Below are 16,256 nucleotides of genomic sequence, written 5' to 3' on the forward strand. Positions count from 1 at the left end.
TCATGCTAGCAACATGCCAGTAACTTGCTAATCACACTAGCCACATGCTAGCAACTTGCTAATCACACTAGCCACATGTTAGCAAATTGCTAATCATGTTAAAAGCATGCTAGTAACATGCTAATAATGTTAGCAACTGGCTAATCATGCTAAAACATGTTAGTAACATGCTAATCATGTTAGCAACATGCTAATGAAATGCTAATCATGCTAAAAACAGACTAGCAACATGCTAGTACAAAGCTAATCATGCTAGCAACATGCCAGTAACTTGCTAATCACACTAGCCACATGCTAGCAACTTGCTAATCACACTAGCCACATGTTAGCAAATTGCTAATCATGTTAAAAGCATGCTAGTAACATGCTAATCATGTTAGCAACATGCTAATGACATGCTAATCCTGCTAGAAACAGACTAGCAACATGCTAGTACATAGCTAATCATGCTAACAACAAGCCAGTAACTTGCTAATCACACTAGCCACAGGCTAGCAACTTGCTAATCACACTAGCCACATGTTAGCAACTTGCTAATCATGCTAAAAGCATGCTAGTAACATACTAATCATGTTAGCAACATGCTAATGACATGCTAATCATACTAAAAAACAGACTAGCAACATGACAGTACATAGCTAATAATGCCAGCAATATGCCAGTAACATGCTAATCACGTTAGCCACATGCTAATAACTTGCAAATTATGTTACCAACATGCTAGTAACTTGCTGATAATGTTAGAAAAATGCTAGTAACATGCTAATGACATGCTAATCATGCTAGCCACATGCTAGTAACTTGTAAATAATGCTACCAAAAGCTATTAACATGCTAATCATGCTAGAAACAGGCTAACAACATGCTAGTAACTTGCAAATTATGCTAGCAACATGCTAGTAACTTGCTGATCATGCTAGAAAAATGCTAACAACATGCTAGTTACTACCTAATCATGCTAGAAACAGGCTAGCAACATGCTAATAACTTGTTAATCATGTTAGAAACATGTTAACAACATGCTAACACCATGCTAATCTTGCTATAAACAGGCCAGCAAACAAATGCTAACAACTTGTTAACCATGTTAGAAACATGTTAACAACATGCTTACACCATGCTAATCTAGCTAGAAACAGGCTAGCAACATGCTAGTAACTTGCTAATCATGTTAGAAACATGTTAGAAAATTGATCATACTAGAAACATGCTAGCAAAATGCTAGTGACTAGCTAATCCTTCTAGAAACATGCTAGCAACATGCTAGTAACTAGCTAATCATACCAGAAACATGCTAGTAACTTGCTAATTATGCTAGCAACATGCTAGTAACGTGTAAATAATGCTAGCAAAAGCTATTAACATGCCAATCATGCTAGAAACAGGCTAGCAACATGCTAGTAACTTGCAAATTATGCTAGCAACATGCTAGTAACTTGCTGATCATGATAGAAAAATGCTAACAACATGCTAGTAACTAGCTAATCTTGCTATAAACAGCCAGCAACATGCTAACAACTTGTTAACCATGTTAGAAACATGTTAACAGCATGCTAACACCATGCTAATCTTGCTAGAAACAGGCTAGCAACATGCTAGTAACTTGCTAATCATGTTAGAAACATGTTAGAAAATTGATCATACTAGACACATGCTAGCAAAATGCTAGTAACTAGCTAATCATACCAGAAACATGCTAGTAACTTGCTAATTATGCTAGCAACATGCTAGTAACTTGCTAATGATGCTAACATGTTAGTAACACCCTAGCAACCAGTCTGAGTACCATCCTTGCAACTTAAACTATGTATTTAAACTTCTAAACTTTCCTCTTTAGTTGTTTTTGTTGCTCTTACAATTGTTCCATACTAACTCTAGTCTAAAGCTCAAAAGCTGAATCATTGTTTGCTTTATTTCTGAATAATTCAGGTCTCTAAAGAGGGAGCCGAGTTCTGGCTAAAGTTCATTAGGTGTAACTAGCGAAAGCCTCATGAAAGATTGATGAAGCGAGTGTGGAGATGAACTCCGGGCGGCTCGTGTCGTGTTGAGAAGAGAAGAGTCAGATGTCTTTATTAGTGCTGATGGATTTCAGGGTCAGTGTTTCTCTGCTGAATGTTAAAACCACACAGAAACACTTTAATGATCTGCTCTGAGAATTCATCTACAAAACAAATGATTATTATCATTAACCGCCTTCTGCTTCTTTACCGATGCGCCTCATTTGAGCTCAACTTTACCAGAGTAACACAGAAACACTAGTTAACGTCATCATTCAAAATCATCATTTATTTGCTGTGTTGCTCCAAATAGTTTTCGATTTTATTTCTATGTGGGGCAAAAAAAGATGTTTTTGTTTCATTTAACAATTCCAAAAGATTACATAATAAATATTACTAAAATATTTATTTTTAAATGCAATTATTTAATATTTTATATAATTAATTAAACAGCTATTTAAAAACATAATTATATATTATAATAAAAAAGCTTTGCTAATATTAAAATATTATAATTAAAATTAATATTAAACAAAAGTAAAAATTTGAAATATATATATATATAATACTAGTAATAATATAATATAATAAATTATTTTCAGAAAACAACAGTGTGAATGGAGAGTAGAGTAAGAAAGGTGTTAATGAATACTAAAATATTATAAACAATTTTTTTAAATAAAATTGTATATATATATTTTAAATATTTTTATATTTTAAAACATAAATATTTTATATTTTAAATAATTACTTAAATAATCATTTAAAATAAATTATAGTTTAATAAATACAAATTTTGGTTAATATTAAAATATTAACATAAAATTATTATTAAATAATATTAAAATTGTAAAATATATATATATAATAAATATATAATATTTAAAATACTAGTACTAATATTATTTAAATATTTTTAATTCAATTTGATTTATTATTTAAATTTAATTATTTGATATTTTAAATAATTATTTACATAATCATTAAAAATAAATATTATATATAATAATAAATATATAAAAACTTTGGTAACATTAAAATGTTATTAACATAACTAACATTAATATTAAATAATAAGAAATTTGTAAAAATATAATATAAAATACTAGTAAAAATATAATATACTATAATATAATATAATGAATGGTTTTCAGAAAACCGCAGTGTGAATGGAAAGTAGAGTAAGACCGCTGTTAGTAAATATTAAAATATTATTAAAATATTTAAAATTAAATGTTATATACATTTTAAATATTTTTATATTTTAGTATAAAAACATTTTATATTTTAAATAATTAATTAAATATTCATTTAAAATAAAAGATGTATATTTAAAAAATAAAAAAAAACTTTATTAATATTAAAATGTGACTAAAATTATTATTAAATAATATTACAATTTTAAAAATATATAAAATACTAATAATAATATTTTTTAAATATTTAAAAAATTTATTTGATTTATTATTTAAATGTAATTATTTGATTTTTAAAAAAATAATTATTTACATAATCATTAAAAATAAATATTATATATAATGATAAATAAATAAAAAACTTTGGTAACATTAATATTAAATAATTATAAATTTGTAACAATATAATATAAAATACTAGATATAATATAATATAATATAATGAACGTTTTTCAGAAAACAGCAGTGCAAATGGAAAGAGTAAGACCGATGTCAATAAATCTTAAAATATTATTTAAATATTTAAAACTAAATTTTATTTATTATTTAAATGTAATTATTTATTATTTTAAATAATTCATTAAATAATAGTTACAATTATATATTATATATAATAACAAATCATTAAAAAACGGTTAATATTAAAATGTTATTAATAGAACTAAAATCAATATTAAATAAAAATATATATATATATTATAAAAACTGTTTACCATGAGAAATATTTTCAGCAATTATCATGATACGAAGATCTGATACTTGTGAATTTTTAACTAGTTCTTTAAACTGTGTATCTAATGTTATTAATCAAATCCCAGTTGAATCGTGAATGAATCTGTAGCTCTCTAGATTCTCCCAGCATGCTCTTGTGTTGGTGTGTGTTATGAGTGTGGATCAGGTTTGGGATCAGAGCCCAGAGTTTGACAGCCCACCACAACAACATTTACTCTGTCAACATCAGCTGGCTTATTTTAGTCAGTAAATCACTAGAGGAACACCTCACGCTTAACTCAATAACCACACCACCACAGTCAACAATCAGGGAATTCTGGGATAGAATAAAGGCTGATTTATAACACACTTATAGACATACAACAGCTGTTACAAGTTCATCCGTGAAGTTTCCTGAGCTACAAACAAACTGAGCAAGTAGCTGTATATATCATCTGTGTATGCGCATATAATATAATATAATATAATATAATATAATGTAATATAATATAATATAATATAATATAATATAATATAATATAATATAATATAATAAAAAGTAGAGAAAGTCCAGTGTTAATTAATATATTTAAAAAAATATTTAAAATTAACTTTAAAAATTACAATATTGCATTTTTATGATTGAAAATGTATTTAAATTATTTTCTGCTAAAAATATTAGTATAACATAATATAATATAATGAATGGGAAATATAGTAAGACGGTGTTAGTTAAAATGTAAAAAAAAAAAAAAATTACAACCACCAAACCACCATTACAATAATATAATTAAAATATTAATAATATTACATTTTTTTATTACTGAAAATGTATTTGAATTATTTTCTGCTAAGAATATTAATATAATATTAATATAATATAATATAATATAATCAATGGAAAAATAGAGTAAGAACAGTCTTAATTAGAATATTTTTTTAATATTTAAAATAAAAAAAATATTGATTTTTTAAAAAAATGTAAAATTATTTTTATTGAAAATGTATTTAAATTTCCTTCAGCTAAAAATATTTATATAATATAATATAATATAATGAATGAAAAATAGAGTAAGACCGGTGTTATATATATATATATAAATGTATTAATAACATTGTTATTAAGAAAATTTATAATATAGCATTTTTTATTATTTAAATATTCATATTAAAAATATAATATAATATTATTATAATTATAATATATATTTTTTAAATATTAAAAATTATAATAATAAAAAAAATTACATTGCAATTTTTTATTATTGAACATTTACTTAAATTATTTTCAGCTAAAAATATTAGTATAATATTATATGATATAATATAATACAATGGAAAATAGAGTAAGACCGGTGTTAATTAAAAAAAAAAAAAAAAAAAAAAAAATTATATATATATATATATATATATATATATATATATATATATATATATTACAATTATTAATTAAAAATAATAATAAAATATAATATAATATAATATAATGATATTTAAAATTATCTTTAAAAAAATAAAATACAAAAATGTATTTAAATTATTTTCTGCTAAAAATATTAGTATAATATAATATAACATAATGAATGAAAAATAGAGTAAGACTGGTGTTAATTTTAAAATATATATAATTAAAAGAATAAAAGTGCAATTTTTTATTATTGTATTATTTTTTATTATTATATATTTATTACAATTTTAAATTACAAATGAATTGACTTTATTTTCTGCTAAGAGTATAATATAATATAAAAGTGTAATATATAAGCGTGTGTGTGTGTGTGTGTGTGTGTGTGTGTGTGTGTGTGTGTGTGAGTGTGTGTGTGTGTGTGTGTGTGTGTGTGTGTGTGTGTGTGTGTGTGTGTGTGTGAAGTGTCATCTGTTATTGTCTGAGGTTGTAAGATCTAATCATGACTGTGCTGACGGTGCGTCTGGATTAACGTCTCTGTTGTTTGGTGAGACGAGACGTGAATGAGAGGTGCTTTGGTCCTGATGTTTATAGACGCATATATAGGTGTGTTGACCCGAGCGCTGGACAGTGTTTGTACTTACATCTACATAATTAGCATTGATGTAATCGGAGCTCTGCTCTCCCTCCAGAGGCTGCAGCCGCACACGAGAATGATCGTCTGAAAAACACACAACACAAACATCAGTCGCATTAAAATTATTTAATATTCAACTAAATTAAAATAAATCAATAGTATATTATTAAAATTGCTAAATTATAAATCAGTTTTGAAAAAAAAAAAAAAGTTACATTATAACATTTATATTACAATAGTAGATTAAAAATAAATTAATAGTATCTTATTAAAATTGCTAAATTAATTTGTTTTTGAAAAATTATTTAATATTAACATCAAGTAAAAATAATATCAGCATATTATTTATTATATAATATGCACATATATATATATATATATATATATATAAATATACATACACATATACATATATATATACATATACATACATACATATATATATATATATATATAAATATACATACACATATACATATATATATACATATACATACATACATATATATATATATATATATATATATATATATACATATATACTAATTAAATAGTATTCAAATAAATGAATCAATTATTCATCAAATAATTAAACAATTATTAATTAAATAATATTTAAATCAAACAAAATATTAATAGAAATTTAAGTTAATAAAATGTAATTATTTCATATTAAAATAGATAAATACAACAGTATAGTAATAAAATGGCTAAATTATTAACTTTTTAAAAAACGTATTAAAATTATTTAACATTAAATTCAAACTAAAATATTATTAGCATATTTTTTAAAAATTGTTACATTATAACATTTAATTGCATATTTATTTACATTTTTAATACTAAAAGCAAATAAAAAACATGAATAGTATATTATTAAGTTATGTTTAAATTATGATTAAACTTTTATTTGAATGTTTATTTAAATATTAAAATTGTGTAATATTAAATTAAACAAAATTATTTTTAAAATTATTTTATATTAACAAAAAATAATAACATATTAAAATTGTAAATGTATTAAACACTTAACACTTAATATTAATTAAATAATATTAAAATAAAAAATAATAGAAATTTAAGTTTTAATAAAATTAATGTTTTTTATTTCATAATAAAATAGATAAAAATAAATCAATAGTATATTATTAAAACTGTTTATTATTAAAAATTATTAATTAAATTTAAATTATTAGCATATTTAAAAAAAATTGTTACATTGTGACATTTAATTGCATATTTATTTACATTTTTAATACTAACAGCAAATAAAAAACATGAATAGTATATTATTAAGTTGTTTAAATCATGATTAAACTTTTATTTGAATGTTTATTTAAATATTAAAATTGTTTAATATTAAATTAAACAAAATTATTTTATATTAACAATAATAATAATAACATATTATTAAAATTGTAAATGTATTAAACACTTAACACTTAATATTAATTAAATAATCTTAAAATAAAAAAATAATAGAAATGTAAGTTTAAAAAATTAGTTTTTTATTTCATAATAAAATAGATAAATAAATCAATAGTATATTATTAAAACTGCTTATTATTAAAAATTATTAAAATTAAATTTTAATCATTAGCATATTTAAAAAAAAATTTACATTGTGACTTTTAATTGCATATTTATTAAAATTTTTATTTTTTTATTTTTTTAATTTAAAAATTATTCAATTTATTATTATTAAAATCGAGGAAAAAAAACATTAGCAACATGGGCAGCTAAAATCAATTCCCAAACTACTGTTTTTTTCTCTGTCACTTCCTGTGAGAGACGCTAAAGCGATGTGACTCGCTCATTTCGCTCTGACGCCCGAAGCCAATGCGCTGTGATTGGCTCACACTGAGGGCAGCCCAGAGGCTCATGGGAAAAGCGCTGGTCTTAAAGCAACATCCTGAGAAGTGATTGCACTAAACTAGAAGCTGATTTTCATAATGGCTGCTGACACCATCTTTGCTTTAAGGAGTGTTTGGTGACTGTTAATGACACGCTTGTGTACGTACATGCGATGATGTTGCCGTAACGGTTCTTCATTCTGTTCTCGTCTTTTTTGGCAGAGTCCCACGGCGCCGCCTGCCCTTCGAAGAAACTCTGAAAGACCAACATAAAACACAGTTAGCAGAACAAACGTGAGCCATGAACAACAGGTCAAAGGTCAGGACAACACATAGAGCTGAACATGAAGAGCCAGAAAAAAAAAAAGAGGAAAATGAACTTTATGATCATGAATCAGAATATGCAGAATCTACACATTAAACATTTAATTAAATATTTAAATGATTTAATATTAAAATGGGTTTCAATTAAAAATTTATATTAAATAAAAAAATATTAATAGTACATTATTTAAATAAACGCATACTTAAAAATTAAAATCAAACAAAAACACTGATCTCATATTTAAATTGATATATTATTATTAAACATTTAATTAAATATGCTTTCAAATACAAACATCAAACAATAAATACTGCTATTATACTTTTAAAATGGTTAATTATTAAACATTTAATTGAATATTTAAATTAATTTAAATTAAAATCTAATACAAATATAAATAGTATATATATATATATATATATATATATATATATATATATATATATATTGTAAAAACTTTTTAATTATTATTAAACACAATTTAATATTTAAATTATTTAATATTAACATCAAACAAAAAATAATAATAGAATATTATTAAAATTGTTAATTAATTGTTAATTATTAAACATTGAATTTAATATTTTAATTACTATTAATATAAAATAAAAAATAGCAATAGAAATTTTTATAAATTTAATGTTTTAATAAAATGCCATTTAATAAAAAATTTATTAATTAATATAATAATATTATTAAAATATGCAATATTCAATTATTGTAAATTTTATTTCATATTTAAAATAATAATCGAACAAATATACTACTATCATATTAAAAAAAATTATTATTAAACATTCAATTGCATATTTAAATTCTATCATTAAAGATTTAATTGAATATTTCAATGACAAAAATCATTAATATAAAATATAATTAATAAAACAAACCAAAATCTAGTAAAATATTAATAGCATATTAAAATTCTGAAATTATTATGCAACATTAAAATCAAATACAAATATTAATATTACATTATCACTAAACCTAATTTAATATTTAAAAGATTTAATATTAACATAAAAAAAAAAATAAAAAAAAATAATGGAATATAAAAAAATGTTAATTTATTATTAAACATTGAATTTAATATTTCAATTAAATTATATTAAAATCAAACAGAAATATTTCAAGTTTTAATAAAAATAAGTTAATAAAATACAATAAAATATTTTTTAAATAAATAAATTAATATTTAATTACTATTTCATTAAATACTAATAGTTATTAAACTATTAAATAACTATTATAATACACAATATTATTGTACATTTAATACATTTAAAATCAAAATCAAACAAAAATACTGATATATTAAGTATTAAATAATCATTAAACATTTAATTGAATACTTATTTAAAATTAAAATCAAAATACTGATATCACATTATTTAAAGGGTAAATTATTAAATATTTAATTGAATATTTAGCATATTAAAAATAGAATATTTTTATATTATTATTTAACATTAAAATAAAAATTACAACAAAAAAATATTAATAGAAGTTTAGGCTTTAATAAAATTAATATGTTTTAATAAAATAAAATTAATTAAAAAATGAATTTGAATTTTTAAAATACTATTTAATTATAATTTCATTGAATAATAATAGCTATTTAATAATATGTGACCCTGTACCACAAAACCAGTCTTAAGTCGCTGGGGTATATTTTTAGCAATAGCCAAAAATACATTGCATGGGTCAAAATTTTAGATTTTTCTTTTATGCCAAAAATCTTTAAGAAATTAAGTAAAGTTAATGTTCTATGAAGATTTTTTGTAAAATTCCTTCTGTAAACATATCAAAATGTAATTTTTGATTTGTAATATGCATTGTTAAGAACCTAATTTGGACAACTTTAAAGGTGATTTTCTCAGTCTTTTAGATTTTTTTGCACCCTCAGATTTCTGAATTCAAATAGATGTATCTCAGCCAAATATTGTCCTATCCTGACAAACCATACATTAATAGAAAGCTTATTTATTGTGCTTTCATATGATGTATAAATCTCAGTTTTGTCAAATTTAACCTTATGACTGGTTTTGTGGTCCAGGGTCACATATTATAAAAAATACATGCATTATTAATTTATTGTAATGTTCTAAAATATCTAATATTTATATATACTTCTAAAACATAAATTAAAACAGAAAAGTTCATTTGTTGCAATGCATTCTGCAATTATCTTATGCACAAAGAATTTAAGCCATGCTCTGCTAAAATGATGAAAATGAAGCATCAATGCCTTAAAATCCTGCCTATGGAGGCAAAATAGTTAAATAACATGAACAATGTTTACTGCATGACATCCAAATCTGAGGCTAGTTTAATATTATTTTCTGTGATAACAGACATTTCACCACAAACGCTGCTTATAGACTTTATAAAAGCATGTGAAAGACAGAAAGAGAAAAGCGGCGCAGCGGTAGCGGCCAGATCCGAGCCGACGTTTGTTCCTCCTCAACAGAAACTCATGAAACATTTATAGTCTACGAGCCGCTCTCCTCGCCGCGCAATTACAACCAATTATGAAAATAAACTTCAGCGCTAGCTTCTGAAGGCCGTCGGATTCGTTTCCGCGCGTTCTCCGGCGTAAGTGTGAGACAGAAACAGAGCCTCATATTCCTGGTCTCCCAGCATCCGCAGACAATGGATGTGATTGCGGGTGATTGTGCCGAACACAACGATGACACCGGCTTCATCTGATCATCCGCTCTTTGTGCTTAATGATGGCCATGTGATGCCTGACATCTCAAAAACACAGCTTTCTGACGAACATCCCGGCTTTTATTGGGAGTTGGCTCTGATTGAAGTAAACTGTTGTGGTTTATCATGGCGTGAAGGAAAGATGAGTCAGATTTAACCTGCGCTGCTCTTTCATTTCCAGCATGTTAACCTTTTACTAGACTTACGGAAACTCTGATTGAAAACTTTCATTTTGAAGCTGAGTACATCTTTGTGCAGTAAATAAATAGAACAAATCTAGAAAAAGATCTTTTTTGAGAGAGAGAAGTCTTAACTAAGCTGCATTTATTTAATTAAAAATACAGTAAAAATGTGAAATATTATTAGAATTTCAAATAGATGCTCTCTATGTGAATATATGTTAAAGTGTAATTTTTTTTCTGTGATCAAAGCTGCATTTTTAAGAAAATGACTCCAGTCTTCAGTGCCTCATGATCTTAACTGGAATTAAAAAAACAAACATAAAAAACAAAATTAACTGGAATAAATTAAACATATATACAAAGAAATAACAATCAATGTTAAATATAGAATAAACAAAACAAAACAAAAAAACATTAACCAAAATTCAACTTATAAAAAAAAACAACCAAATAATAATAATAATAATAATAATAATAATAATAATAATAATAATAATAATAATAATAATAATAATAAATCAAACGTAAAATAAACTGAAATAAATATAAAAACCTACAAATAATAATAATAATAAACTGACTATATAAACTATAAACTATATTGAATTTAATATTTAACAATTAAAAAACAAAACATTAACTGAAATAAATTAAATAAAAAACTTCAACTGGACTGAATAAATAAAATAAACAAGTAAACGTCAACTGAAATAAATATTAAAACTTACAATTATTCAAAAAAATCTAAATATATAATCATCTAAGTGAAAATTTACTAAAATAAATATTAAAAAATGTACACGTATTTGAAAAAAATAAGAAAAAATAAATTAAAAAACTTAAAATGTTTTTTTCTCATTTTCATTTATTAAGATTAAAATTAACACAAACTATATAGGCATTTAAAACAAACAAACAAACAAACATAAACTGAAATAAATTAAATAAAAACTTTAACTAATTAAAAAACTGATTAAATTAATAATAGACAATAAATAAACATTAAATAAATATAAAAACCTAAAAAACGTAAATATATAATAATCAAAATAAACATGAACTAAAAATAAATATTAAAAAGCTAAACTTATTTTTAAAATAGGAAATGAAAGGACTTATAATAAATAAATATAAGAAACATTAATTGAAACAAACAAATGAACAAATAAAAAATTAAAACTGATTAAATTAATAATAAACAATAAATAAACATTAAATACATATAAAAACCTAAAATATATATAATAATATATTAAAATATAGTAAATATATAATAATCAAAATAAACATGAACTAAAATAAATATTAAAAAGCTAAACTTATTTTTAAAATAGGAAATAAAAGGGACTTTTAATAAATAAACATAAGAAACATTAATTGAAACAAACAAATGAACAAATAAAAAATTAAAAAATAAAACGTATTGAAAATTTATTTGACATATATAAATACATATATATATATATATATATATATATATATATATATATACACACACATACACACGCATACATATATAATAGTTTCTGTTAAGTTTAAGTTTTAAGAAATGAAAATGAGAATTTTTTTCAATCTTTTTTCAGTTAATGTTTTTAATTATTTCCTATTTTTAAAATTAGTTTAAGTTTTGAATATTTATTTTAGTTAATATTTATTTACATAAAAATAAGAAATAAAAAAGTCACTTAAAATGTAACAAAATTTAAAACAAAACACAAAAAATTAAAAAAAAATTAAATAAAAATAAAATCTAATCTAATCATAATTTGCTGCACAAGAAACATTTCTGATCATCAGTGTTGAAAACAGTTGTGCTGCCCAATATTTGTACATTTTATTTTTCAGGATTCACAGATGAATAGAAATCTTTAGTGACATTATGCATCAAGAGACGTGTTGATGTGGCTTTATAGCGGTTTATTTTGGTCCTGAGACGGCAGCAGTCTGTTATTGTGTGTGTTTTGAGACGGCTGTGGTTGTAAGTGACAGCGAGACGAGCGACTGACAACAACCTTTCGGATAATGAGATGCGGAGTCCGACAAAATCATCACAACTGAGTCAAAGCGGTGCTGACGTTCACATCGGCACAAACACACACACGCTTCATATTCAAGACGCCTCCCAGAGCATTTACACAGCCAACACGCGTTAGAAAGTGCAAATTCTGTCAGACAAACTCTGACGCCGCTTCTGTGTGCTTTTACTGCTGGACAAACACAAGACGTGCAAGAGAACAGGACACACTTATAGGAATAAATCACCCACAAATGATGATTCTGTCAGCATTCATTGCAAATACTTTGATTAATCTTCAAACCATAAATTAAGAAATTTGTAATCAAAAATGAAGGACAGAAATCTTATTTAAAAAAAGGTTTAATTAAAAAAAAAAAATCTTAATTTGTGATTTATTGAATTATTGCTAGTTTGGAACAACATGAGGGTGAGTTTGGGTTATTATCTATTAGGGTTATCTAAAATTAAAAATACTTTTAAAAATAAACTGAACTGAAATAAGTAAATACACATTTAAATAAAATTAAATGATAAACATTAACTGAAATAAGTTAACTCTAAAAAAATTAAACTTGAATAAATGTTAACGGAAATAAATTAAAATTCAAAAAAGTTATTTAAATAAAATAAAACCATTAACTGAAATTAATAAAGTATAAAAATTACACTTTTCTAAATAAAATAAAACATTAAATGATATATATTAACTGAAATAACTCTAAGTAATAAAAAATTAAACAATACAAATATAAAATACTTTTAAAAATAAAAAATAAACATTAACTGAAATAAATAAATAAATAAAAATTAAATGACAAACATTAACTGAAATAAATTAACTATAAAAAAACTAAATAATAAAAATAAAACAATACAATTAAATGTTAACAGAAATAAATTACCCTTAAAAAAGTTATTTAAATACAATACAAACATTAAATGAATTAATTCACTTAAATTAAATTAAAACTTAAATAATCAAAATAAAATAAACTAACTAAACTAGAAGAAACAAACAACAAACTTATTTAAATAAAATAAAAACCTAAATAACACAAATACAATAAACAAAATAAACGTTAACTGAAATAAATTAAGTTTAAATTTTTTTTTACGTAAATAATAATAATAAAAACAAACATTAATGAGAATAAATCAAGTATAAAAAATGTAACTATTTTAAATAAATTAAAAATTAAACGATAAACATAAACTGAAATAAATTAACTCTAAAAAAATAAAAACTTAAATAATAAAAATTAAATAAACAAAATAAACATTAACTGAAATAATTTAACTAAAGAAATTAACTTATTTAAATAAAATAAAAACTTAAATAATAAAAAATAAACATTAACTGAAATAAATTAAGCTTTAAAAAGTAACATATTTAAATAAAATAAAAACTTAGATGACGAAAAAAACATACACTTGTTAAAAAATATAAAAATAAAATAAACATGAACATAAAATAAACATTAAGTGAAATAAAAAAAATGTTAACTTATTTATTTTTATTGGTTAGTTGCTCATTTACTAGTAAACAAACTAAATAAACAAAACTAAAAAAAATACAACTTAATATAAACAAAAAAAATTAAAATGTAATAAAACACACACACACACACACACACACACACACACACACACACACACACACACACACACACACACACACACACACACACACACACATAAATATATATATATATATATATATATATATACTAACTAATAAAAATAAATATGTTTAAGTTTTTTATATATTTAATTTATTTCACTTAATGTTTATTTTATGTTCATGTTCATTATTTTTTTGAACAAGTGTAGGTTTTTAATCATTTAAGTTTTTATTCACTCAAAATTAAACAAAAAAATTTAAAACCAAAAAAAATAAAAAAATAAAACAGTTTGTCAGTGACATTAAAACAAGACTGGGGTGAGTAAATGAACACAGCACTTTCATTTTTGGGCGAACTGTCCCTTTAAGAGCAGCTGAAGCAAAACAGCAGAGAATAATGATTTTCAGACTTTGCTTGATGGAAAAATAATCTTTTGAAATACAAAAATGTGGTGCTGAATAAATAAGCTTCACAGCAGACTGAAATGGAGCGGATGGAGAAATGGCTGGCAGGAAGCTCCAGGCTGTTTCTGTCCCTCTAGGCCACTCGCTGCCATTGGCTGAGCCTCAAAACCGCAGCCAATCAGACGCACGGCCGCCATCGGGAGCCAAAAGTGCGGCACCATTCTTCGGCCAAGCTACAAACCGGATCCGGATCGGTCCAGAACGACGAGAGCGACGTGCGCCGCGATAAGATTGAGTCACGTTTGGTCTCGGTGGCAGGAAATGAAATCAAATCAAATATGAAATGAAACTGATGGCGAATAACATGCTCTCTCTCTGAAAGATGTCAAAACAAGCATCAAGTCCGACTCAATAATGCATGTTCAAGATTCCCTGCTGCTCTTTATTGTTTTGCATCCCAGCATGCTCCAGGTATTTGAGGATGGATTACGCCGCTCCAAACCACCTCGGTCACGCCTGACGCCGACTAGTAAAGCTTTACAGTTTTAGACACTAAACTTCACCAAAGAAAAGATTTTAATCAAATTTAGGCATCAGAAGTTGTAATGTTGGAGACTGTAAACACACAGAGTAAAGGAAGCGCAGCCTGTTAAATTATAGTTACATTATTTAAGAACAATTTTCTGTTTTCTTTTTAATTTTAAATAAAGAGAAATGTATTTTATTTATTTTTTTGTCATTTTTATTACTTTTTTTATATTATGGAAGTCTGTTTCTGCTGTGTAATAATAAAACAAAATTATATATATATTATATTATTATTATATTATTATATATATTATATTATTTAGGAAAAAAATTCTGTTTAGATAAAGAGAAAATGAATTCTTTTTTCTCATTTTTATTACTTTTTTAATATTATGTCTGTTTTTTTAAAGAAGAATTTGTCAATTTTCTGTTTTCATTTTAGATAAATATACATTTATTTTTGTTGTTTTTGTCATTTTTTATTACTTTCCTAAAGTCTTTTTTAAATTATTTTAACTCACTGAAACAAAATCTAATAAATTTTAATAAAAATCTGAAATATTCTTACATCAAGAATACATTTACGTTTTTTAAATTTACATTTTTACAATGTCTAAAAAATTCTAATATATTTTATTTCTTTAATTTAATATTATGGAACTATTTGTGA

The 16,256-nt window shown here is 23.4% G+C and overlaps 1 protein-coding gene across 1 annotated transcript in view; it reads right to left on the bottom strand.

The window, feature by feature from the left end:
• Positions 1-16,256, bottom strand: part of LOC141300392 (receptor-type tyrosine-protein phosphatase mu-like) — a 166,968-nt gene that overhangs the window by 41,911 nt on the left and 108,801 nt on the right. Inside the window, exons 13-14 of the mRNA XM_073830663.1 lie at positions 7,968-8,055; positions 5,954-6,030 (exon numbers count right to left, since the gene is read on the bottom strand). Of these exons, the coding sequence (XP_073686764.1) occupies positions 5,954-6,030; positions 7,968-8,055 (165 nt within the window). The remainder of the gene's footprint in view (positions 1-5,953; positions 6,031-7,967; positions 8,056-16,256) is intronic.

The sequence above is a fragment of the Garra rufa genome, chromosome 24, assembly GCF_049309525.1.
Source record: "Garra rufa chromosome 24, GarRuf1.0, whole genome shotgun sequence".
In the NCBI taxonomy this organism is placed as follows: Eukaryota; Metazoa; Chordata; class Actinopteri; order Cypriniformes; family Cyprinidae; genus Garra; species Garra rufa.